Below are 26356 nucleotides of genomic sequence, written 5' to 3' on the forward strand. Positions count from 1 at the left end.
GAGGTCTGTGCCTCTCTGGTCAGCGGTGGGACCTGCAGGTTCAGGTTTAGCAGATGGATGAGACCCTAGTACCCCCAGTGATTATGCAGCTCCCTTTAACTGTTATATCTACTGCATCTCTGTGCACTTTGTTTCACTGCAAGCCTTTGATGGGATGTGGCTGAGCCCTTCAGGGTTTCTTCACCTCCATAGCTGTGCTCAAGTGTGCTCTACCAGCATAGAGTGAAATGCTTTCCAAAGTGATGATACATCAGCTCCAAAAGTCCCCCCTCCAAACCTTAAAATATGCTATTTCTACAAAAAACATATTTCACTGCTCACCATATCTACTTCCAATTGCATCACTAAGGATTTGAGCTGAGCTGCTGTTGAGATGCCTTTTTATGGCACAGTAATTGAATTCACTGTAGTGAGCGATGAAGGCACCATCATTTACTTGATCTCATCGAGACACACAGCAAGTCTCTACCCTTCATGCCCATGGGGCTCTTCAGTGAGCCAAATGCCATCTCCTTCTGGAAGTCAGCACAGAGGAACCGAGGTGCAGGTGTCTGGGAGTTGGGACTGATGCACAGCGTAGGGCTCCAGGTGGTGCACGCTGCAGCCCTCTTAGCCCAAACACCAGGGAACATTCACTTACAAAGAACAGAGAGCACAGATAAGTAACAGTACAGATGCAAATTTTAGCAGGCTTTTGGCTGTTTTTTCTTCTTCCTTCCCTCTTCTAAATTCTCAACAAATTCCAGGTTTTAGAGAGACATCCTTATCTGAAGACACCTGCAAAATGTTAATGCTTGTCTAGGAAAAAAATACTCCTTTCCTCCCACCCCAGTAAGGAAACAGTCTGTGATTTGTGGTGCTGACGTGTAGCAGAAGGAAAGGGGTATGTACAGCACATGCTGTGTGGACTCTCCATACAGAAAACATGCATTAGGTGCTTGTCCCCATATGCTGGGCACAGTGATAGCTGCCCTCTGCAACCTCAGAACAGAAATCCCCATGACATCTCCCAGGGGTCTTGTCAGGATGAAGGTTAAAGGGGTGGTTCTTCCTGAACAGAGCCTGAAAATCAAAGATCCATCACATCCTGCTCTGCTCCTCAGCTGGAGTACGTGGGCATGTGTTCACTGAGGTGGGCATGTTTCCAGCCGGGTGAGGACCAAAGCTGTGGTCTCTGTCCTGTGCTCTAAGGTTGGTGGAAGGGGGAGGAATTGTTGGTACAGAAATCAAACAGTGTTTTCCTGGCACAGTGAGGTTCAGTGGGATGATTGCTAGGTTTGCTGGAGAGCTAAGAACAGATGGCCACCACTTGTGAAGGGTTTGGCAGTGGTTTTTGCTGCTACAATGATTTCTCTTCTGTGGAGTTTAGCATGGGAGGTTCTGCCTGATGCAGGAGGACGCAAATTGACCTGTCTGTTTCTCTCTGCTAAAGAGGCCCCTAAAAAGTTCCCTGTGTGGACAACTGATTGCAGAGATAATCCCCTCTTGGGGAGTAGCTCACTGGTGCTTTAGGAAACCCCAGCCTTTTTTCTGGTGTTTCCAAAAGTAGCAATGGCCTCAGCAGCTGCTGCTGATGGAAGGTGTCCACCCTGAGAGTGCCATCTCCTTAGTCCTTCACAGCAAAGGCCAACCTTCAACAGCATCCTGTAGATATGACTCTGGCAGTGTAATCATGGGGTATTTCAGTAGGTAGATCTCCCCATGATCAATCTGTATCATAGACTCACCTGCTTTACTCTGTTTGAACCTTACAAGACATCCAGCAGCCCTACTTGTGAGGTGCAAACAGCTGCTTGGAGTTGATGTCTATTGTTCCGTGAATTGCCATGTCCTCCTGACTTACTGAAGTTAGCCAGTGCTGATGACCAGGAGACCAGCGTCACAGGGAGCAATTTGTCACAAGAGATGTGTTTTGGGCTCTTGCACCATCATGCCAGGAGACGGCTGCAGCCTGGCAGGGCAGAGCTGTCATCATGACTTCCGAGCCCCAGACGTGAACAAAGTAATGTGGTTTTCAACTTCTATTTTTAAAGGCCAGAAATATGCAGCAAAGTTCCTGCCCACATCTTCTGAGCACAGTGCTAACCATGGCTGGGCACTGTGAAATGCCTTGGTGGTTTCTGTGTGTGCCCAGGCAATGTGGCTGGAGCACCAGCAGGTGACTAAAGGAGCTGGAGCATTAACTCGGTGCAGATTTTGGACCTAATTCCCTTGATTAATTTACTGGACTTGCAATATCTGAATACCTTAGTCTCATTTCTCCCAAAATATTTGGCAAGAGACATTCCGTAAAAGGGGACTTCCCCTCTGCACAGTAGAATGCCTTCAAAGTCCTTAATTTTTCAGCCATTTGTGCCTTGCTCCCACTTGTTCCTGAGCACTGCTGCATTGCGCTATCTTGGAGGTCGTGGGATTGGGCACTTGTTTGAGGCCACCCAGAAGTTCTGTGGTGGGGGAAGGACTGAACACAAGTTTTCTGAGCCTTCGATGTACCCTCCAGCTACTGAATCACTCTGCTTTCAGCTGCTTGGAAAATCTGACTTTCCAGAGGCAGACACAGATCGCCTGGAGCAGTTCTGCTGCTATATGCCCTTTCACATGTTTGGCCTGGGCTGCTTCAAGAGCAACTCTTCCTTCAGTAGCGATTAAATTACTGTTCTTGGCTGGCTTTGATAAACTGGTGTGCAGCTCAGCTAGGCATCAACCTTTACAGTTTGCTCTGGGAGCAGGGCAGTATTAGCTCCAGTTTTCTGGAAAGGCAGTGGACGTAGGGACAGTCACTGATCTGTCTGCTCACAGCAGCAGGGATCAGAGCTAGCAAGGACTGAAGTGCTATGGATTTCCAGACACTGTGGTGTCTGCCCATGCTGCTTCTCAGGAGCCTTTAAAGTTTCAGTAGTGAGTCTGGGCTTCACAGTTTTCCTTCCAGAAGGAAAAACATGCCCTAAAACCAAAGGCCAGCTCTTTTGCTGGGTCTCCTAGTGCCACATTCCTGGGTATGTCCTGAAATGACATGGTGGCCCTGCAGTGCTGCCTGTAATTGTCACTCTGCTTCCTACTGAAATAGCACCTCGCTGTTCCTGCACAGCCCCTCGTAGCAAGTGCTCTGCTGGGAAATGCCACGTGTCATCAATATAAATGTGTTTCTGGCTTGCAGCGCTGGATCGGAGAAACTCCTTGACCAATGGAGACTCAGGACTGCACTCTTCCCCTCCTCAGAAGAGCCTGCCGGACCTCCCCCCTCCAAAGGTATGTTTTGCAAATCTTTTGCTTTTCACTGCCTAACCCTCAGCCTGGGGATCTGAGCCCCTCGGGGCTTCACTTTTGTTATGGACGTTGCAGCACAGCTAAACAGAGAGACCTCTGTCTGTGTATGTTAGTGAAGTAAATAGTCCTGGTGAACTTTATTTAAAAAAAAAATAAAATACCCCACTAATATGGGTTTCCAGCTGTATGTTTGTATCTTTATGAACGCTGCAGGTCAGCCTGTGGCTGATGCAGGTGCTGTGGCTGGCTGGTGGCCCAGGCAGGGTGGCCATGCTCCCAGGTAGCTGGGCATCCAGGAACTTCTGCGGTTCCCAAGACTCGTGCACAGGTGGAGCAGGCTGCTGTGGGAGCCCGGGGCTTCCTGTGTGTTGAAGCTTTCAGGAGCACTGTGCAAAATGGGCTGTGGTCCCTGTCAGGGAAACCCCCCCACACAGTATGGCAATCCAGGCTCAAAGAAGGAAGAGAATGGAAGTTTTCAAAGAAACAAAGGTGGTGATGGCTCTCAACTGTTGTTTGGGAAAGCTCCTGCGACTTGTAAAGTAGCTGTGACTGAGCTGCTGACATAAATTTATAAAAGCCAAAAATCCTTCAGCTGCTGAGCGGTGGGGAGATCCCCAGGCAGCACTGGGATCTCCCTTGCTGTCAGAGCCTTGCACGGTTTGGCCGTGAGCAGGGAAGATCAGGTTTGCTTCCAGTTGAAGTGCCTGGTGTTATCTGTGCATTGGGTGACTGTGTTGGGTGTTATGCTGGTTGTACAACCCACAGGTCTGTGAGGAGGAGTCGCCAGCACTGTAGATTTTTCCGTAGGGCAGCTATAAATCTAGCCAAGGTCCAATTCAACACCATCAGCTTTCAGTGGGATTTTGTCTCAGTGCCAGCAAGCCAGCCCAGCTGTCCTAGAGAGACACGGGTCATCCCTGAGACCCCGGATGTTGCTGTTCAGTAGCTGATCCAACGTGGGAATCAATGTAGCTGGGATTTCAGGATGTGAAAGGAAAGGAGGGCAGGGAGTATGCATGGAGAGGGGGGGGAGGCATGCAAGAGGAAGGGGTGGTGCATCCATCAACCGTAGAGAGGGATCTGCTTCTTTCCCAGGAGGAGGGGTGTGGTGTGAGGCTCCAGGCCTTCTACCCTGGGGGCTGTGTGGCTCAGATGGAGTTAGCTGAAGGAGCTGGGAAAACAAGGGGTAGGATGGGATGCAGCCAACAAAACCCTTGGATGCAGTGTGGTTGCCTCCTGGAAGCTGCTCCCACCCCGGGGGGGGGCTCTGACTGTGCAGCCGGCTGGGGATATAGTGCTGGAGCTGGAGTCTCCTGGGAGCAGTGACAAGAGCAGGAATTGCTGTTTGGCTTTGGGTTTCTCAAAGCTGGAGAGGCTGGTGGCTGTGGCAGGTCAGTGGGCAGAAGGACAGCAATGCTGCGGAATGAAGGCACAACTGGGGAAGCAGCAGCTGGGTGTCCCCAGGGCATCTCTGCTTGTGCTTGGTGCAGCCCAGCTTTCTGACAAGGCAATCGGGAATTACAAGAATGCAGACTTGGATTTTTAGCTGCGAATGGTGCCCAAGACATCTGTCTTCTCCCAGGCCTGTGCTGGGAACTACCATCTCCCACCTGTTTACCACTGGAGCTGTTGGCAGCAAAGATATCTTGGCATACTTCAAGGAGTGGGGCAGAAGAGAGTTACAATGTGGTCCCAGTTAGCATGTGGAAATTGATGCTGTGGGGAAATAAATCTTCCCTGTCCGTGTTTTCTGCTCCTGGCACAGGCAGGAGCCATGGCCACCTGGGTGTTGGAGGAGGGAGCACAACTCCTTACACAGCTCTGTAGAGTTTGCTGTTGTTTGGTGATGTTAAGGCACCCTGTGATAATGCTCTACACTTGGCTTTTGAGGCACAGGAAAAATTTGGTGATAAAGCTCTGCACAGCAGATTGTTCCTGGTATCCACTGGTACCAACAGTCGGTGGGCAAACCAACAGGGGTGGTCTAGCTGGATCCCGCTAATTTCTTTGGATTTGTCCCACAGTAACCTTTAAGCAATGAGTCCTGCAGGCTGTGGCTCAGACATCGATGACCCTTTGCCAGCAGTAGCCCTGGCAGCTCTGCTGCTTTCTGCAGCCGTCCACCAGGAAAGTCACGCGGTGTGGATGCAGATGCCCAAGGTGGTTTTATTTGCATGCTCCATTGTGCTGTAATGCAACAGGCAAGTGTTCTGCAAGGGTCAGCCTGGTTCAATAACACAGTATGTACTCTCTGACTTAAGCTGGAGACAAAACAGCTCCATGCCTTTAGGGAAAGGGAAGAGAAAAAAATAGCTTCTGGGGCAGCTGAGGTGCAGTCCCGCCTAGTCCCTGTTGGCTTCCATTGTCTGGAGGAAACAAAACAGAGCAGCCCCTTCCCCTCCCACCCCACCTTCCCTGACACTTTTGGGATGGTGTCAAATAAACCCACAGTGTTTCTTTGTGTAGGCAATTTGTTTATGGTCGTAGCACAATGTGAGCTGGCTACATGCAGGAGGCCACTGCAGATGGCAATTGCAGACACATTCCCTGGCCAGGGAAGGGATTAAGTAAAGCTTTGGAGTGGCTGGGTTTGATTTTGTTTCTTTAATTTAACATGTTAGGACAAGTTTCTAAACCTTTAAGTGTTTGGAGGCAAGAGTTTTCCGGCAGTGGGTCCTATGTGGCTCTGGAAAGCAAGTTCAGAGTCTGCTCACAGTATCTGGCAGACCCGTGTAGCAAGGAGTTTTCATCCAGGACACTTAAGAAGTCTGCAAGGTTGGCAGAGCCACGGGCAGCTTGCCCATGTGGGAGCAGAGACACGTGATGTTGGCCAGTGTGGTCAGGGTACCTACCTCCCACTGGCTCAGCAGCATCCCCCTTTGGGGGGAGTCGCTGGCAAGAAAATCTTTCCCTTCAAAGCTCCCTTTCTACTTCTGAGCAGCAGTACCTGTTGATGGAAATATCCAGGGCAGGATGGGCAGCTTTGAACCTGTATTTGATGATGCTGGCATGACCTGCAAGGGGACTGATCTTGCCTTAGACTGCTCTGAAGTGCTGGTGCCCAGCTGACCCCTCTTCTCCAGACCAACAGGAGCAATCATACGGGCTGGCACGAAGGACCATGCATGATCTGTGACCTTCAACAGTGCTGTGTCTGCAGAGAGAGACCTGCTCCTCTGCCTGCCCTCCTGGGAGGAGTGGGGCTTTAGCACTGCGCACACTGAACATCCTGTCCAGGATTTTCACAGGTCTTGGTCAGAAGCCGGTTGAGGTGCTGTGAGCCAGAGCGTTCCGCTGTCAGATGACAGGGTGGTTTGACCCGAGTGAGGTGGGGGGTTACCTCAGTGGGGAACAAGGGGACACTGCTGTCAAGTATGATGGGAAATGGGATGCCTTGTATTTTGAGAAGAGCGTAAGCTGTGCACTCATCCTACTGTGATCTGCAGCTCCGCTGTCTCATGTTCAACAGCTACATGAATTGAAAAGTAAAAAGTTTGTTTCTTAGCTTCCCTTTTTACTTTTTTTTTTTTTTTCCTCCCCCTCACGTGTTGGTATTTCTAAAGGATCAAGGCACTGTTTTTCCTGCCAGCCCTTGCTTGTGTTTAGGGAGGGGTTTGGCAGGCTCCACAGGGATTTTCCATCACTTGGACTCTTTTCAAAGGCTTATTTTCCATCAGTGTTGTTTATCCATTTCCTTAATTTTTTGCTCAGAGCACCATTAAAGATTCCTGATAGTTCCTAAAGCAGAGATTTTTAGCTGTTGGTTTGCTATCAGCCAAAGACTTGGAGACACAACCAGGGACTGCTCAGGCCAAGCTTTTCAGTGTTAAGCCAGGATTGCACCAAATGTCCACCCTTCTTGTTCCCTGTTAAAATAATCAATAGCACAGAGGATCATCCCCAGTTACGGTGAACAGCTTACGGGGGGTTGGTGCAGCAGGCAGAAGTCTTGGTTTGCAGTAAGGCCAGTGGATTGAAATTGCTGCTTTTGAGGAAAACTGTGAGTTGATCTTCTCAGGGCTTTTGACAATATTAAAGAAAACATTTATGACACAATTACACAGTAATTTCAAAGAACTCTTTCATATTTGAGTTAACTGTACACTGAAAACCCTCAGCAGTCTTTCTTCCCTGTTACCTCAACAAGTTTCCATGAAAAACCTCATGTACGGATCTAAAAGATCTCATCCGCTAGGATGCACTTTAGTGCTAAAAAAAAGAAAAAAGAATTGCCCTATTGTTTTCAAGGATCTGTTTTTACATTAAATCATGTTTCTTTTATTTATTTATTCTGCAGATTCCTGAAATAAAACAACCTCCGGTCCCCAAGATGGATTCCCCAGAGGGATATTATGAAGAGGCTGAGCCATATGATGTCTCTGTAAATGGTATATCACAGCTAACTCTCTGGGGGGGTTTATGTGGGAGATGGAGGACTTGAGGTTAATAAGAACAAGTAAATGGAAGCACAGACATTTCTCACAGCTTGTGTGACAAATTTGTTTTCTGTTGTTGGTCACACTTGATACTACAGATCTAATGCTAGTTGGAAAGAAAAGACTACTGAATTACTCACAATTTTAACTTTCTGGTAGTACACCTGAGTTAATATCACTGTAAAATATTATAAAGCATTGTGGGTTCTCTTTGTCTTGATGGTTTTATGGCAAAAAGGCTGTAGTCAAACACAGGTTTCTATTCAGGAGAGAGTGGTGAAGCTGTGGTGGCTTGCATTCATGTCTTAGTGCTCTAATCATCCCCTTGGGGCTCAAAATCCATGACTCTGGTCTGTTAGATGTGATAACTGTTTTCATAATTGGCTATTTATTCAGCTCTGTCTCTTGTGGCAGTTTAACCATCTGTAAACTCGATTAAAAAGCCACACTTTGTGTGAGAGGACAGTGTGTGGGTTCCCTCTGCACACACTCTGGGTCGGCACCTCCCAGCAATGTCCTCAGCAGTGCCACAGATACCTGTCACCTGTGGGCTCCCCACCCCTCCGGGAGGAGGCTGCTGCACACAGGCTGAACTCCCAGGTTCTCGCTTTTTAAGATGTATTAACTGCATCCTCCTTCTGGTGAACACCCTTCATGAGAGATTACCTTCCTCTGATCTGATAGCAGACCTGATCTTGTCATCGCTTTTGTTGTGGGTTTGAGTGAGTGGAGGGGCTTTAATCCATTTAAGCCCAAATGAGACAGATTATATCACTCCGCAGCAGAAGCAGATCTCTGCTCATCAGCCTTGACTGCAGCAGAGTGGGGTGCCATAGCGTACATGGCGTGGGGCAGAGCTGAGTGCGGAGAGTCGAGGCAAGCAAAGTGAGTTAAAGGTAAAAGATTTGGGTCTAAACCCTTGGCTGTTGAATCTGAGCTGCTTATGAGAGAAGCTGAGTCCCCTCCAGCCCCAGTGTGTAGCACCAGGCTTTGAAGCTCCCTGGCAGGGAAGCACCAGCAGTGCCGCCGTTTGAAGCAGCCAGGGGTTGGTGCAACCGAACAGCCCTCTCTGCGTGTGTGCCCCTTGCACTCCTGGACAGCTTGTAGCTCACTCTTGGTTGCTGTTCTCACGAAGGCTTAGGAATTACAATGATACAAAAAGGGGAGATGCCGTTTCCCTGAACCATCCTGTTTTGGCTGCAACTGCATTGCAGCAGTGAACAGGAAAGATCCTGCCCAGCTCAGGTGGGAAGAGGTGCAGACTCATCACAGCCAGGGTGAAACGTGCCATTTGTGCGGAGCAGAGGTCCCCCCAGCTCTGCCGTGTGTAGTTAGGTGCCAGCTCAGTTTTGTCAGAATGCTTTGGGTTGTTTGGCCGAGGCCAGGGCTGTGATGTGCAGGGGGGTGAAGCCCTCCTGCAGCTGGGGCCGCACAGGTTGCTGCAGCCTCATCCCCACAGTGGGGTTCTGATTGCCTGTGCTGTAAGATAAATGGACTTCTTTTTTTTTCCCTGCTGCACACTGGGAAAGTGGATAATGTGCTAAAAGCCATAACATGGGAAGACTTACACCAGATTAGCTGGAGTATGGCCATGGATCTGTGTGCTGGGAAACCCAGGTTATGTTATCCAGGCAGCTCCATAAACTCTTGTTGCATTTAAAGCCTTGTCTGGCAGGAGTGATAAACACACACCCAGCTTAAACCTTTGCTTTTACTTGGTAACCTGCTGCTCAGGGATGTAAATACACCTTCCATCCACTGAAATCCAGTTCAGTCAGATGCCTAAGGAAACAGATCAGAGCCCTGCAAAAAGAGAGAAAAGTCCCCTGTGATGAGAGCACTGTCAAAACAAAGTGGTTCTGGGCACTGATGGGGCAGTCTGTGGCTGCAAGTAGCTGTTTGACCAGTGGGCTCGGCGTTTTACCAAGCAGTATCTCAGCAGTAAGTAGAGATAGGAGCCTGTGAAGCAAGCAGAGGTGGAATGTGCAAGTCCAGGCAGTCCCTTGGCACCAAGGTGTGTGGTGCCTTTGCCTCCTGTGACTGCTTAACTGCTGGTCCCCTCTGCAGGCCCCAGCATGTCCCTTCTACACAAACCACCTAAGGTGCTATAATGCCGATGGTTTTTAAGGTGGTTTGCATGAGAAGGAAGGCAGTATCACGTCACCAAGAATTTATGTGCCTTTTGGCAGCCTCATGTTTGAGGTGGTGCCTTGAGGGGTGAGCAAGGGGAGACGTGGAGCGGCAGGTATGTGGCAGGAGGAGGCTGCAAGGGCTTGGGAGAGGGTGAAGCATGGCATGCTGTGCAGAGGGGAGGTCAGGCAGCAATGCTGGGAAGCTGCTGGTTGCTTTGGTTTGCTTCAAGAGATCAGGCTTCAAGTCCCATGGCACATGGACAAACCTGAAGGTCTCAGTCCTGTCCATTGGTTCAGTGAGTACAAAACTGAGCTCCCCATCCCTTTTCCCCTCTTGCCTTATCAGATGGAATGATACCCTGTACCTGTCCTACACGGAATAATGCTCAGTGCTAGCAACTGCCTTGAGACCTTGGTGTGACTGCTGATGCTAAAGGGCAGTCTGGACATACATGGGTCTGTCCTTTCCAAAGATGCTAAAGCCTGACACCAGTAACCCCCCAAGCCCTCTGAGATCAGCCCCCTCGCCCCACAGGCTGGGTCAGAAAGGGGCTGGTGGTCCAGGGAGCTGCTGGTGGTGTTTCTGACAGAATTATAGCATGAGCCTTGGAAGACACCCATGTGTCTCCAAACAAATGGGCGTAGTGAAATCAAACAAAAATAGAAACACCACTAAAATTAGTGGGTGCACTGCCAAGAAAGGACATCAAAGCAAGCCTCCAGATGGGCTGAGGAGATAGAGGATTTGCGCAGCGTCAGAGGTGGGGCCGGGAGGTACTGTAACAAACTATGGGTGAATTAATTAAAATAAAGTGGGTGGGCAAGACTACTGGGTCTTGGGGTCCCTCCTTCATCATCAGGATTCCTGCCCCTCCACTGGGGATGCCACTGCCTTTCATTTCACAGCTCCAGCAAATGCTGCTCCTTTTTCCTCCTGGGCTGAAATGTGTTAAACCGTTACCATCCTCGTCCTAGTCTGCGTTTGCATAATTGATGGGTGCGATAAGAAACAGTGAAAACGCAAGGGGCAACATAACTGCCAAATGAGCAATAATTATTCTGGATGAAACAGCTCATCTGCCCTGACTGATTTTAATTACGATGCCAGTGATTCCATTTTAAAGGGGATTGCCTTGTTTGAGGGGACAGATTGAAAATATTGTCCCTGTTTGAAGTCCCTCTGTACGGCGTGCTCCCCGGTCAGTAGCGGGGACAGGGCAGCCTCGCCGGCCGAGGGGGGGGCGTGGGGCTGAGCCAGTGACACCCTTGTTCTCTGCATTTGCTTATCTGTGGCTTTCTCTCTTTGTCTCCTTTCTCTTTCCTTCTGACTATGCAGGTCTTTTTGGTAGGCTCGCTGCGGCTGGACCCAGGCCAGGGTTGCAGGTTACTGAGGGTGTTATTTATGCCACAATAACAATGGGTATGACATGCTTTCCAAACTTGAAGTGCCTTTTTTTTTTTTTTTTTCTTTTTTTTTGTCCTGAAAAACCCTACCAATGACTTAGTTTTAGCAAAGATGACCAGATACCTGCCCCTGGCATTGCCCATTATGTGCATGGAGGGTAGCCGCCTCTCCCCTCTCTCTGCCTGTGATGGATATGTGCAAGGTGATGGTTTTCTGTGCTTTTCCCCGTGCTCAAGGCAACAATGAAGAGAATTTCGAGAATTTCCCTAACCTTTATTTCCCTGGTTTCGGTCACTGATGTGGAGTTGATATATGGTAATGCTAGCTGTATTGAAAAATAGCTTTCAGTGAATGTTGAAGGTGCTGTGCTCAGGCGGAGGCAGCTCTGATGTACAAGATGGTTGGAGCTTCCTGCATCATGGTATTGATTTAGTTCCCTGTAAGGTCATGGGAAGACAAACAGGAAAGAAGAGGTGGGTTAGATGAAGACATCCAAGAAGATGGCTCCCACTGATGTCACAGCAACGAGAGGATAAAACTGTGGTCTTAGTTGAAACTGCCAGTAGGTGGAAATGAAGACCTTGTACTGAAGTGCCTGAGCAACATGATTTGGGATTGGGTGAGCCTTAGTAGTGACGACAGTCACCCAGGCAAGGTTTTCCCCAGTCTACCAAATACACAGCCTGGAAAACACCTTTCCATCATGAGGCTGCAGCAGTGTCACCAGGCCAGCAATGCTTGCAGCTCTTCAGGTAGAGAAAAGCTCAACTCCTGAGGCTGTTGTGGTTGTGGCTGATGCACTAAAGAGCAGCCAGGGCTCCCACTGAGAGCATGGAAGAAAAGTGTTATCCCCCCAGGATAAAGGTGGCAGCCTCAGACCTAATGCCTAAGTGAGGGGCACCAGAGATACCCAAAAGGGGCCAGAGGGGCAGTTAGCAATAGCCCCATGTTGATATGGAGGGAGATTTAGAAGACAGAAGTTCCCTTACGCACCCTTCCTGCTGCTGCTGCATAAGGAGGGGTCCCTAGCAATGCAGAGGCTCAGCTTCTTGGTATTTCTAGGGATGAGGAACCTCAACACTTCAGCTGAATTTCTGCCCAGGGTGCCTATGGAGAAGGTCTGCACAGTGATAATGCATTTGAGGGTAATGTTTTCCCATAAAAGATGGTCAGTCCAATACATTGAGGGTATCGAGATGGTGAGCTGGTAGTGTGCTGTCAGCACCATTCAGAGACTTTGAAAGGGAGTATCTGCTTTTTAATAAGCTTGCTTAATTGGTGCAGTTTTGATCACTTGAGGGATGTTACAGAGTGAGATTTCACTGGGGGGTAAGGCTGTAGATTTGTTACTGTATCTCAGTTCATTTTATTTTAAGAACAAACAAAGCCAATTTAAGAGGTGTTCTTCAGTGAAGCTCCTAATGCTTTTTTCTTCTGGCTGCTTTTCCTACTTTTATTTTGCACCAATCTGATAATGTTACTTTTATGTGGATATTAAGATTTGATGAGAATCAAAATTCGGTTAAATTCTGGTGAGAGAAACTTAACAATATTCCTCCGTGCTGTTTGGTAGGACAAGAATGCAAAACCCTACACACATGCTGCCCGAATCTTACCATCTTGCTGTGTGAGCATACCTTGTGGATAAGAGCCATACTGTAAATGCCAGCAGAACATTGCAAATTCCCCTGCAGTCAGGGGGAACATTTTCATTGTTTCTGCTGAGTCTGGTACCAATGACCAGCTGTTTCTATCAGCTGAAAACTCCAGTAACCTACAATACATTAGAGCTGGGTATTGGAAATCCCAACTCATCCTAATAATGTAGCAATCCGTTTAAGAATGAACATGAAAAATCTGATTACTGTTATTTACAGCTGTTACTTATGGCTTAATTTTTGCTGCTGCAACAATGTACTACTTCAGAGCCCCTTGCTGTCCCTTAGATGCTGAGTAGAGAGACAGACCTGTTAGCCCAAAGAAGGAAAGTGAAATGACATCTCAAATACAATAGATTGTTGCTTGCTGCATGGCCTTGCAAATACCATTTTTATTTCTGACATTCTGAGGACAAGGGCTGATTGTAGCTTGCTGTTGCCTTAAAAATTGTGAATGTTTGGCTTGAAGTAGAAAGTAGAAAAATCATCTTTGGGTGGGAAAAAAAGCAGCAAACATCAGAAAATATCTAATGGAATGTTCTTGTATTTGTGGTCAACCAAAAAGTGTCTTTTGAGTGTTTGCTGACTATTAGGCACAAAACATTGCAAGGAGATTGATATTGGGCTAGAGAGAAAAAATGATCTATAAGGGTTATTTTTGTATTGATTATCCTCTTGCAGGAGAGCCTCAAAAGACACCTCCCTATGCTGGAAGCTTTTGCATGTGTGAGCATGGCTGAGGCAAGAAATAAGCTTAGAGTTGTCCTATAAATGTATTTAATGATAAAGCTTTACTTTTGTTATAGAAGATGGTGAAGCTGTTAGCAGCTCCTATGAATCTTACGATGAAGAAGAGAGCAGCAAAGGCAAGTCAGCAACCCATCAGTGGCCATCCACAGAGGCCACCATTGAGCTGATGAAGGACGCCCGCATCTGCGCGTTCCTGTGGAGAAAGAAGTGGCTGGGACAGTGGGCAAAACAGCTGTGTGTTATCAAGGACACCAGGTTGCTGGTGGGTAGTTCTTCCACTCTGCTTAAAACAACCTCTTTTTGTAAGCTGGGGAAGTGGCACCTCAGGCCATGCTAACTAGAGTACCTCTAGAAGCAATGATTCAAAAGCCTTGTCCCAGAGATTTGGGGATCTCATTCCATTCTCAGAAGGGATGTGGGCACAGGGCTGCTGAGGGGGGCACAAGGGCACATTTGTGGCCAGAATCCCAAACTCCCAGAATGCCTGCACATACTTTTTGGGGAAACGTTTTGCAGTGGTGAAGCAGAAGGGATGCTTATCCCACTGGCTAACCACATATTTGACCCTCTAGCAGTATCTGTGAGAGGTATTTCAGACTATATATGCAGGTACATAGGTGTGTGCATATCTGGAGACATCCTGTGTGTAGCCTGTGTAGACAATGCGCCCTTGTAGGACCTGTAGGACCTTCTTGTGTTCAGTGCACTTAATGTGTGTGGTTGCACTGAGCCACTTCTAGGGTTGAGTTCACACCAGCGAGTGAGAAGGAAGGCTCCTCCTCAGCCTCTTACCTGCCCTCCCGTATTCCTTCCCCAGTGCTACAAGAGCTCCAAAGACCACAGCCCTCAGCTCGACGTGAATTTGCTGGGCTGCACTGTCATTCACAAGGAAAAGCAAGTGAGGAAGAAAGAGCATAAGCTGAAGATCATCCCCATGAGCGCCGATGTCATCGTGCTGGGGCTGCAGAGTAAAGACCAGGCAGAGCAGTGGCTCAGGGTCAGTGGTGCCTTTGGGGCTTGTCCCGCTGGTGCTCCCATGCTGCTACCCTGGCTTTGCTGGGATACCGTATCTTATCTCCGTCCTGTCGTTGTGTGCTCTGGCTCCCTTCCTCACTGCAAGCCCGTATACAAACACACCACTTCATTTTCATGTCCCAGCACAGCTTCTTCCTGCAGCTCCCTGCCGCCTTCAGCACGCGAGGGGCTGCGGAGGGACCTCCCAGCCCAGCTGCTGCGCCAGGAAGGATGCCTGGGGTGGGTGCCCGACATAAATTGGATGAGAGCAGGGGGAGATGTGGCCCTTTCCCTGAAATGGCAGCAGCAGAAGGAGCCTTCGTGGAGCCTGGGGCGGCAGCGGGGCTGCGACGTGCCAGGGCTGCCTTTGCTGGCAGCCTCTCCCTGGCTGGCCTGGCTCTGGTGGTTTCTGCTGGCTGCCTGCTGCGACACCAGGGAAGTCCCGGGGGTCACAGGGACTGTAAACTGGGGGCCTCCCAGGCTGCTGTGGTTTTGCCTGCCCTGGGCGGGGGAGAAGTATAGATCCTGTTACTGCAGCTCTCTCACAGGCCACGGCTTCTCCTGCACAGGTAATCCAGGAGACCAGCGGTCTGCTGTGCGAAGGAGGCAGTGAAGGCAACCAGTATATCCCAGATTCGCAGCGTCTCAGTTACCCAAAGGTACACCTTGTCTCTACAGAGAGAACTAGCACTTAGGCTTTTCTACCCTGTTCTTTTAATAAGTAATGGTTGTAGATGCAGTAACTTCATCTGAAAAAAGACTGAAATGGGTGTAACCAGACCCCTGTTCTGCTGAAAAGGAGCATTATTGGAACAATCTAAAATTTCCTTTACAATCTCAGTCTTGTTGCCACATCTTTCCTCCAAAACTGACTCAGCATTGGGCTGTCCTCCATACAGGACAGCAGCCGCTATCTCATCCAATGGGACAGTTGTGCTCACCAAGAGCTTTGGAAGGGACATAGACACTTGGATTCCAGGGCTTGGGCCAGTCTCTAGTCCAGGTTTAGGTGACACTCCTTTGGGGGCAGCTTGTTCCGAAACAGTGGGAGGAGAAAGAATCCTTTGTAAGTCTCTGGTGCACATCCAAAATGGACCAGTTTTTCTGCCCATGCCCTCATATGGGGCTGGAAAATGCCACCACCAGCCAGGCTGCAGGGCAGGAGGCCGTAGGGTGGCACCAGTGGTGCCACTGTGTCACCTCAGAGACGGGCCCAGCAGGGGCAGTTCATGTGCTGGACCTGCCCATGCCAGGATCAGAAACAACAGGGAGGGCACGGCGTGGGTGGGTGGGCGAGGGATGTCTGTGTGAAAGCATCTGCTATGGAGAAGGTGAGACCTCAGAATTTAGGAGGAGGGGAAAAGGCACTTGCAGTGGGTGCTGGCTGGAAAGGTGGGTCGCATGCATCTGCGGAGCTTGTGTCTGCTGCTTGTTGACAGGTGGAGGTGTCTGAGAGGTACTCTGCAGCCTCCGAGAGTGGGAGCAGCACGGATGGCCACCCAGAGACAGCTGAGACAAAAGATGGTAAAATCTCACCCTGGGAACGACAGGGAAACTGGGACATTGATCCTGCATGTGGCAAGGGTTTCTGTAGCTTCTCCTGACACTGCCACCTCAAACTGACCTGATGCAGGGTGAAAACTTCATGTAAATTCACTGCCTGTGAATTTGATTTCAGTGTTTTTTTTCCATAATGAAGTAACAGGTGGATGTTGGGATTTCTTAGCAGTTACAGAGTTAGGACAGGGCTTGAGAAACCCGGGTGTGAAACCTGCCCTACTGCAGAGATCCTGCATGACTCTGGGCAAGTCACTCAGGGATAGTTTGAGACGGCATAAATGCAACTTAAGTGACTTTCCCCAGAGATGCCTGTGGAGAGACTTGGAGTACCTGTGTGAAATGCTGAGCTGTCTCTAATGGGAGAGTTGTATCTTCACACTAGGGAATGCAACTCTGGGCTTTAAGCTGCATTCCCCATCTATAAGATGGGGTGGGTATGTTAAAACAGGAGATGCTCTATTAGGATGATGGGATACACCTATATACTGGAGAGAGAGAAAAAGAGAAATCCATGCTGAGGACTCACTGGAGTCACCCCCAGCAGATGGAGCTCGACTCTACACTAGGATGTCATCATTTGTTATGATAGTGGGAAGGAAAATCTGGACTGAGACCATCCAGTTTGATTTCTTACCAGGATTACCTGATGATTATGCAACCATATTGATGCACTGACTGATGTGCTCGGTAGGAAAGTGCTGAAGAGGCTCTTTGGGCATAAGTTTAACCCATCCCCACCTTGAGTCCCTCTTTTAGAAAGGAAAAGACTCGAATGCAGTTAACATTTATGTGTAGTAGTTTTTAATTCAATTCTTTGTAGTGTAAGAAAATGAAGGGTGGTTGGCGCCTGCACATTAAGACCTGTGCAAACAGCCTTCCCACAACTCCTGCAGCGACTGGCGTTTGGTCAGAACTAACCCAAGTTTAAAGCGATACAGATTAAGTATCTTCAGCGAATCACTTAACTGAGATTACTGGTGCCACCTTGTTCATCATCTCCCAGGAGTTTGGACTGTTACAGTCTGTCCCTGAGTCGCAGGTTTGTCCTCTGCAAGGGATGTGTGTGCTGCAGTGCTGCGGGGCTCAGGACAGCAGTGCAGGCAGCTTTGGGGAAGGACACCCAGCTGGGACAGCAGGCTGTGTGTATGGCTGCGAGTTGGGAAAGCCATGCATGTATCTTTTTCTTTTCTGGTAGTTAAGAAGAAGGGCACAACTGGCCTCAAACTGAGCAACCTGATGAACCTCGGGAGGAAAAAATCCAGCTCCCTGGATAGCCCAGAGAGATCCCTGGAGACTTCAAGTAAGTGGCAGCAGGAGCCCCTCTGCAGGGACTTGTCACGGGGTTGGATCTCGGTGTGCAGGGCAGGATGAACACCAGGCATCATCCTCCTCAGTCACGGATGTGCCAGGCTGTCCTGCTGGGAAAGGGAAAGAGGCCACAATTTGCTTGGTCCATGCCAGTAAATCCATGAAGGCTGTGGTGCCTCTTACACATCAAGGTGACTGTGTGGCTTACAAAGGCAGGCAATAGCTCACAGAGTGACCCAAAAGGAAGGGCAGGTAATACCAGACATGCATGCAGAGGGCATCAGCCCACGGCGTGGGTGTCAGCAGGGGAAGAGCTGTGTGGGTCAGCTGGTGTTCACCAAGTGGGACCAAATTTGTCCAACCATTTCCAGCCAACTTGCTGCTCCAAACCTAACCTGAATTTCAAGGGTCTCATTTTGAGCAGATTTTTACCCTTTTCACTCTGTTTTGTATGGATAGGACAGCTTGTCTTTGTTGTTGCTTGTGGCTTTGTGTTGTGTAGTGATTTCAGAACTCATCTGTCAGATACCCCCATGCCCACAAATACGTCTGGATTTCCTCTCCCCATGGGGTGGAAAAATGTGCCTAAGTAACCTGTGCTTGCTTGCAGGTTACCTGAATGTGCTAGTGAACAGCCAGTGGAAGTCCCGTTGGTGTCAGATAAAAGATGGTCACCTCCATTTCTACCAGGACAAGAACCGAAGCAAACTGGCTCAGCAGCCCCTGAGTTTGGCAGGTTGTGAAATTATCCCAGAGCCAAGCCCTGATCATCTCTACTCCTTCCGCATCCTGCACAACGGGGAAGAACGGGTCATCCTGGAGGTAGGGTGTATATCTCCAAGAAAGCTCTGCTCTAAGTCATCAGCATGGGTGTCTTAGTAAGCCTAAATGCCAGCGAGGTCCTTCAGAGGAACCCTCAGCCCAGCAAAACAGAACCTGAAGCATGGGACTTGGGTTCATCTGCCTGTGGTCACCTAGAAGATGTCCCACCTAGCTGGTAATCCAGGCTGTGTCTGATGTTGGTGCCTCCAGAGGACCATTCAGCCTTCATCTTAGGCGCTCATCTTAGGATGGGATGAAGGGTCCTCTGGAGGTGCCCATCTCTCTCCACTGACTATAGGATAACTTTGGATGATTAAGATATATGGGATGCATTTCAGATGGCTAATGTTAGAGAAGAACGCCACTTTAGGGATTTAAGTCTGTGGTTAGGAGAACAGAGGACTTCAACTTATGAAAAGAGAGTCCCAAAGCCACGGTTCATGCATCCCAAGTAAACCAATCACAGATTTTCCCCTGAAAGTGCAAGTGAATTCATCTCCATCTGTTAGTTCCTTTGCCTGCATCCAGGACTGTTTATCTCTAATCTTAGCTCTCTCTGACGACAGTGTGATTATAGTAGGAGGTGGACAATGTGAGCAATTTCCTGTATTTTTCCAGTGAGTAGAATATTTATAGCTAAACAACTGACTTTGAGGGCCCACTATGAAGTTTGAAGGTGTTTTTGTTTAGCTTCTGATTCAGGGTATGTCTGTGTCTAAGAAATTTTGCCTAATTACAGATGTGAAAAAGGGGTGCTGGGAAAATTTACGTTTTGTGAATGGAAGAATCTGTATTTTGTTGGGATATCAGACTCAATGTACAGACTGGCTGGTTGGCAGGGTCCCCAGGGACTGAAGTCTCTGCTAAATTAAAACAGATTGAAAGCTTAAAATATACTTTCCAGTTTGGGATCACTTGCCCTGAATTTTACTTAGTGTTTACTGCTCTAACTCCTCAAATCAAAGCAAAAGATGGCTGCATCAGCCCACTTCTTGCTTCAGGTAGAAATCTCCCACTACCGGGAAGTACACATGACTGTTTGCTAAGAGGTGACTTCAAGGCACCGTATTTAACTCTTCATTTTGGAAAATGTCAGATTGTTCACTGCAGCTGGGAATTTGGTACTGAACATGTTAAAGCGAGGGGCTCTCTTTCATGTTCTCCGATCCCACTTCAAACCTTCCTCTTCCCTGTGCAAACAGCCCTGGTTGGGCTCTGGCATAAGGAGCTCGCAGGCTCCCCGGAGTGTTCTTGGGTCTCCTCTCACCTCTGTGTTTGGCAATTCCATTGCTGCGCTCTGCTGGTGCAAAATAAAACCCGCACGCTTTCCTCACCAAAGCCGGCTCCCTGCCAGCACCTCCAGCCCCAGAGACTTCTCTTACTCTTGTAGGCAGCTGAGGTGATCACCACTGAAAGGAAAATGCAGACAGACTAGAAATTTGGGGAAGGAGTTAAGCAAAGGGCTGCATTCATATATCTTCCAAATAATTTCATACTCAGAGTGGTGGTACTTCCTTCTTTTAATGCAGCTTCAGGTCTAATATAACCACCCAGCAGTTCATCTTTCCCCTTGCAAGCCCAGAGGACTGCCAGCGTACTTTCCTTACCCAGGGCTAATCCAGTGTTAGCCTTGGGAGGGCAGAGAAACTGTTTTTGCAACCTGTTCTATCTGTCTGGTCACCTCGCAGGCAAAGTCCTCGGAGGAAATGGGCCACTGGCTGGGCCTCCTCTTGTCAGAGTCAGGATCGAAAACAGACCCGGAGGAATTTACCTATGATTACGTGGATGCCGACAGGGTTTCCTGCATTGTGAGCGCTGCGAAGAACTCCTTCTTGTACGTCAGCGGTACCGGCTGGGGCTGTGTGGGGCTGGTAGAGGGAAGCGAAGCTGGAGCTGGGGGTCCCTCTGCCTGGGGGAGGCTGGCTGCCGTGGGAATAGGTGGGAAATTCCCGGCTGCAGCTCAGTCGCTTTCTTTGGAAGCTCAGCGCGGGACAGGAGAGCGCTTGTCACTGCCCCACCATGATGCATCTAACCTGAGCTGCAGCTTGCCACGGGGCTACGGGACATGTACCCAGGTGCCTTTTGCAAAGGCAGGTTGGTGGGGTGGGCTTGGCTCTGGGGGATGCGGGGCTGTGGGCACCCAGCCATGCAGCTCACCACGCCGCTGCGGCAGGGCGGTTGTGCTGTTGTCTGAGGTCTGGGCGAGAAAGGAAAGAGCCGAAGGGAAATGTAGCTGCGTGGCCCTGCCCGGACCCCAGTACCGCTATGCCCAGGTGCCCCCAAACTGCAGCACAGCCCAGCTGTGCAGCGAGACCGATCCTTCCTGATGGGGTGTCCTGCTGCCTGTTCACAGCTTAATGCAGAGGAAGTACTCCGAGCCCAACGCCTATATCGACAACTTGCCGAAGGGCAGGGTGCAGCAGGAGGAGCTGTACGACGACGTGGATCTGCCAGACCTGCCTGCGGTGAGCTGCCCCGTGCCACAGGCAGCCCCCCTGCCGCAGCGAGCTCTGTGGAGACCGTGGGCAAACATCTGGCCAGGGGGGCTCCAGCGGTGAAGGGGGGAGGCTTTTTTCAACAGCAGCAAAGGGGATTCCTGGCCCCTGGGGAAATCCAGGCTTTTTCAGTGGGGCAGAAATGAGTGCTGGAGAGGAGTCACTAAGGAATGGGAGAGAGATTTCCAGCAGGGTGCTGTAGGGATCCTTGGGCAGCTGGGATAAAATCCCACAATTTCCGTCAGCAAACAGCATGGATTATTTGGTGATAAGTAGCGGGCTTTTTGGAGCCCAGTCTATCAAAATTCCTTTTGATGCCTGCAAGAGTAAGTCCCGTGTGTAAGGACGAGAAAGATGGGCCATGCTGGGGCTGGGACTGTTATCTGGGGAACAGCAGAGAATCCACAGATGTTCCTGTATGGACAACAGTGTGAGATCCTTGCATGGGGCTGCTACCCCTGTTAAGGCCTATTGAAGGAGAGCAGGAGGGGCCCTTCCTTCAGTACACCAAAAAGCCCTGTATGGAATGACTTAGAGCATGGGGTTTTAGTTCCTTTAAGGTTTGTGGAAAAATACTCCAGGTTGCCTGAGATGACATTGCTCTGCAGTGAGATGTTTCCTGTTCTCTGGCTACAGCAGATGGTCCCTTTTCAGGGGAACATTCTCCTTTTGCAGGAAGAAGTACCCAAGAGTGAGAGCAAATTGGAGGCAGATCAAGACAGAGTGTACCTGGATCTCACCCCAGTGAAGTCCTTCCTACACTGTGCTGGCAAGAAGTCATGCCAGCCTTCACCCCTCAGCTCACCATCTCTAGAAAGGGCAGCCAACAAGGCTGCAGCAGAGACCGCAGCCGAGGCAGCCCTCGTGGCTAAGGAAGCCGAGCCCTGTAGTAAGGTGACGGAGACGTTGGAGCAGGTACTGTCCTAAACTGTGGTGCAGGGCCAGGCTTAATCAGTGAGCCGGTGCCCCCCACCACATCATCCCACCTCATTTCCCTCCCCCCTGCCCCCAGAAACACCCAGAGAAGCCAGAAGCCGATGAGGCGCAGCCACGGATGCCCGCTGTCAAAATCCAGACACAGCAGCAGAACATCGCCTTCCCCCAGCCGGCCCCCGAGGCGCCGGTGGGCGCAGGGATGGGGGGAAGTCCCCAGCTGGTGCCCACACACCGGCCCAAGATGCCACTGCCAGGTGAGTGGGGCTGCCTGGAGGGAGGTGGTGAGTTTTGCCCTGTGGTGCGGGGCTTGCTGCTGCTCTACAGTGCCCAAGGGGCTGTTGAGTCTCCTGGTTGGTGACTTCCCAGACCCTTATCTGGCCTGGACCAAGGGTTTCCCTCCTGCAGTTTTCCCTGGCTGAGCTTGTTTTGGGGGGTTGTGTTTCCAGCAGCAGCAGTGGAAACCAAGCTGGGCAAGAATAGGACAGAGGTGGAGGTGAAGCGGTTTACAGAGGAGAAGGAGCGCCTGGAGAAGGAGAAGGATGAAATCCGGGCTCAGCTCACCCAGCTGCGCAAGGAGAGGCGGGAGCTGAAGGAAATGCTCGGAGGCAGCACAGGTAGGGCAGGGCAAGAGGTGATGTGTGGAAATGAGCCAAGGTAGGACCATGGGGAAGGAGGGGGCAATGAACCTGGCCCACCTGGGACCAGAAGGGACAGAGGGGAGACCTGGCTCTTTGAGCCAAACCACATAGCTCAACTTGCCCTAGAGCAAGAGCTTGCTCTGTCACAGTCCCTCTTAGAGGAAAATATAAGGAAAATGTACAGGACATGCCCTGGTCCCTGTTCCCCTCAGTTCCCAGCCAGCATCAAGTTACTCCTCCCTTCACAGACAGGAGCCTAGAGCAGAGACTGAAGGAGATAGAAGAAGAATGCAAAAGGAAGGAGAGCCGGAGGGTGGACCTGGAGCTGAGCCTGGTGGAGGTGAAGGAGAACTTGAAGAAGGCAGAATCTGGCCCTGTGACGCTGGGCACGGCGGTGGACACCACGCACCTGGAGAACGCAGCCCCCCGGGTACGTGGGGGCACCCCTGGGATGCACAGCAGCTTTCCAGCAGCCAGGCAGTTGCACTGTCTCAGCCTGCTTAATAATATAATAATAAATAATGATATTATATTATTATAATATGTAATATTAGATGAATATATAGATTATATTTATATATTTGTATATTCTCTACATATTATGGTAAATATTATATTTAATATAAATATAATAATAATAATATAATAAGGTAACAGCAGTGATAGGGAAGTGAAAGGGGCTGGGCCTCAGGAGAGCAGCTGTATTTCCCTGGAGGACCTTGAGCAACACCCTCTGAGGCCATGCAGGTCTGGACCCAGCTCCTTCTGCACTCAGCTGAGCCAAGGGGTGTTTTCAGGGTGGGGGGAGATTCAGGCATCTAAAATCCTTCCTGAGAACTTGGTTCCCATAAAACAGAGATGGTCGCTGCCTGAGCCTGACTCTGGACCTCTGCTTGAGTCCTCAACACCTAAATACACCACACACACACACATATCCTGGTGGTAATTTGAAATTAGCATGTCACTGAAAAAATATGTGTCCTAGTGCAAGCGGAATGTGACTGTGACTAGGAGACAGTGGGGAAAGGGTGCAATCTGTCTTGGTAGACTGAAGTCATCACCTTTTCTATTGTTTCTGTTGTAGATTCAGGCAAAAAGCGCCAGTCCAGCAAATAGTGCAGAGAACTCGCCAGTCAATTCAGCAACGGCTTTAAAAAACCGGCCTTTATCTGTTATGGTGACAGGGAAGGGAACAGTTCTACAGAAAGCTAAGGTAACCTGTTCATACAGGAGAAAAATCCATCTGGGACAAGCAGTGGAGCAGACTGGCTGTGGTGGGACAGGGTTGTGGGGGGATCTTGCATCTGGGAAGCACCCCTGACCAAGCACCACTCAGAGGAGGCCAGCCTGGTTTTCCTCTGGTCTTTTCACCTGGGTTTACCTTGGCTGGGAAATAAATTAAGAAATGTATGTATTGCTTATAACAATCCCTGACATCCCTGACCCACCCTGTGGCCAAAACCACTTGGGTACCGGACAAAAATTGGGTTGACCTGTGTATATTATGGCTCCTGTGGCTTGCCAGATTTGCCTTTTGACCGATGTGCCTTTATTCCTTGGCAGGAATGGGAGAAGAAGGGAGCCAGTTAGAATCATGTTTTTCAGAGATGGACTAAAGACTGGAATTGCCCATGCATGGCCAAGGGGCTTCAATCATCTGTAGGTGGAGGTTGGGTGTGCAACACAACCACACACCAAGTGCCTCTTCCACATCGCGCCAACTGCTCAGATGCAGCAATGGAGTCAACAGCTGCCAATATGAATTATCCCAAGTGATTTTGCTCTTTCCAGACAAGTCCCAGTCATGTAGCTAAAACAATAACAACCACTGGCAATCCTTGCATCAAATTCCTAACCTGGTTGATGTAAACAAGAATGTGTTACTGTACATAGGGGTGTTTTGTGTATTTCTACTCTGAAGGTTTATCAATGAGTTATTAAGGTTTCTATATTAGTGACAGTAGTAGGTTCAGAGGGGGCCTCTGCTTTTCTTTATACCCTGGTGGTTTTCAACCTGTCATGGCAAATTGCAGTCAACTAAAGGCTCGCCTGTCTTGCTGCAAGTCATCACTCAGCTGCATTTCATCCAGCCTTCAGCCAAGGGCACTACCCATGCCTGAGCAATGCTTGAGCCATGAATGAGCAGCACACAGCAGCCCGTCCAAGGGATTTTTAATCGGTGCTCTGATGCACCCCAGCAAGTGCTTACTCCTACCAGCCTGCTGCAGATTTTCCAGAGTATTGAGGAAGATCCCTGCTCACCTTCTTGTGTTGTAAGCTGTGTTACAGACTAGTGGCAGCAAGAGCTCTGGGCAAAGAAGATCTGCCAAGCAGTTTCAGTCAATTTTCTTGAAGATCTTGGTCTACTTCACCTGAGGAGCTTGTTCTGAAAAAAAAAAAAAAAAAAAAAATCATATTTGAAGGTTTGTTAATAATTTACCAAAGGCCCAGACCTGCTCAGCTGTTGGGTGGGGAAGCTGGATCCTAATCTATCCTTCAGGGCTTGCCGTTTCCCAGGGGAGAGGAGGTAAAGTTGTCCCCATGTTCCTGCCCCAGATGTGAGCACCACATTGCCGATGCTCTCTGATCCTCACAGAGCTGGAGTTGTACAATCTGCTGACGGCACCCCCATGCAAAGGGGCTGGGCTGAGCAGCCTGACCTGCAAGGCTGCACCACTGTGTCTCTCTGGTGGGCCGCTGGTGCTGTCGCCCTTACTCCCAAATTATTAAAATTAATATAGCCTTTAGACCCTGGCAGTGTGGCCCACAAAGCCCACCCCTCTCTGCCCTAGCCAAGATTTCTAATGAAAGATGTTGGACATTTGGGACTGCTAAAGACATTGAAATTTGAAGGGGGGTGCAGGAGTGTCAGAAATCCATGCACCCTCTTCTCCTTGTAATGTGGTGTCATGTCTGATGGCCTGGAGACACCTCTGCCGGCTTCCTCTGATGGTCCTTCAGCCCTGGAGCCCAGGTTCAAAACTGGGTGGGCTGTGTTGTTCCCGGGGTCCCGCAGCTAAAGCAGTGAGCATCACCCAGAGCCAGGGTAAAGACAGAAAAAATGTTGTAAATTCCTAACCCTTGAAAACCTCTGACGGGCCCTGAGAGCACCTCTGAAGGGATGTGGCACCTTCACACAAAGGCCCAACAGCCAGCGGAGGTGCAGGGCTGTGACAGCCGGAGCTGGTGGTGGCACTGGGGTGAGTGAGGATGTGCTGACAAGGGGCTCTGGGCTCGTTTGCCACCACCACAGAGCTGGGGTGCAACAAAGCACTTCTTAGGGTATCCTGGAGGTAAGAAAGGTGACTTCACTCCCCTTCTTTTTTACTTTGAAAGTCTCCATTGCACTGCAGATGGAGGAATTGCTAACCCCAGGCAGCAGGAGGAGTTCATCAGCCCCAGCTGTCAGGCCTGTCCCTGTGCAAGGTTTGCACATAGGAAAAAGTAATGAAAATAAACCACTGAAACTTCTGGTTCAGGACACAGGGGCCTTTTCTCTCCAAAACACAGGGAGGCTACAGACACCATGAAGCTCTTGTTTTGACCCACGCTGAGCTGGCAGAAGACCCTCTCTACACCCTAAATGTATGTGTGTAGTACCACGTCCTCACCATACGCCCCACTGTCCTCCTCCAGAAGTTGTCCAGACATTTCACAGTGGTACTGAGACAGCGATGGGCGAGAGACACTCTGCTTTCTCAACATCAGCCCAGTCAGCTTCAGTCGTCCTGCTGGGGTATCTCCATCAGGGGATGGTAAATGGAGGCGAGTCCTGAGCAACACACGTCCCCCAAAAATAAATGTTAAGCAATGTCTCTGTGTCCCCATTGTTTTCCTAACTCAAGGCATTTCCTTTGTTGTAACTGTGACCTATAAAGTGGCGCTTTAGAGGGTTTTATAATAAAATGTTGAGTATATTATGTTACCAGTGTTTT

The 26356-nt window shown here is 49.6% G+C and overlaps 1 protein-coding gene across 4 annotated transcripts in view; it reads left to right on the forward strand.

The window, feature by feature from the left end:
* The window catches only part of AFAP1L2 (actin filament associated protein 1 like 2), a 71972-nt gene extending 45631 nt beyond the window's left edge, over positions 1 to 26341 (forward strand). Inside the window, exons 4-20 of one of the 4 annotated variants that reach the window (XM_032988631.2) lie at positions 3158 to 3249; positions 7565 to 7655; positions 11172 to 11255; positions 13705 to 13910; positions 14466 to 14645; positions 15232 to 15321; positions 16102 to 16186; positions 17418 to 17522; positions 18141 to 18352; positions 20041 to 20186; positions 20706 to 20817; positions 21523 to 21762; positions 21860 to 22037; positions 22230 to 22397; positions 22670 to 22851; positions 23506 to 23634; positions 23985 to 26341. In XM_032988631.2, the coding sequence (XP_032844522.2) occupies positions 3158 to 3249; positions 7565 to 7655; positions 11172 to 11255; positions 13705 to 13910; positions 14466 to 14645; positions 15232 to 15321; positions 16102 to 16186; positions 17418 to 17522; positions 18141 to 18352; positions 20041 to 20186; positions 20706 to 20817; positions 21523 to 21762; positions 21860 to 22037; positions 22230 to 22397; positions 22670 to 22851; positions 23506 to 23634; positions 23985 to 24011 (2327 nt within the window). In that variant the 3' untranslated portion in view covers positions 24012 to 26341. The remainder of the gene's footprint in view (positions 1 to 3157; positions 3250 to 7564; positions 7656 to 11171; positions 11256 to 13704; positions 13911 to 14465; positions 14646 to 15231; positions 15322 to 16101; positions 16187 to 17417; positions 17523 to 18140; positions 18353 to 20040; positions 20187 to 20705; positions 20818 to 21522; positions 21763 to 21859; positions 22038 to 22229; positions 22398 to 22669; positions 22852 to 23505; positions 23635 to 23984) is intronic. The other 3 variants (XM_032988632.2, XM_032988635.2, XM_032988634.2) reach the window with 3 other exon arrangements.
* The last annotated feature ends 15 nt before the right edge of the window (positions 26342 to 26356 follow it).

Source organism: Tyto alba, unplaced genomic scaffold (assembly GCF_018691265.1).
Source record: "Tyto alba isolate M040663 unplaced genomic scaffold, T.alba_DEE_v4.0 Super-Scaffold_1, whole genome shotgun sequence".
Classification (NCBI taxonomy): Eukaryota; Metazoa; Chordata; class Aves; order Strigiformes; family Tytonidae; genus Tyto; species Tyto alba.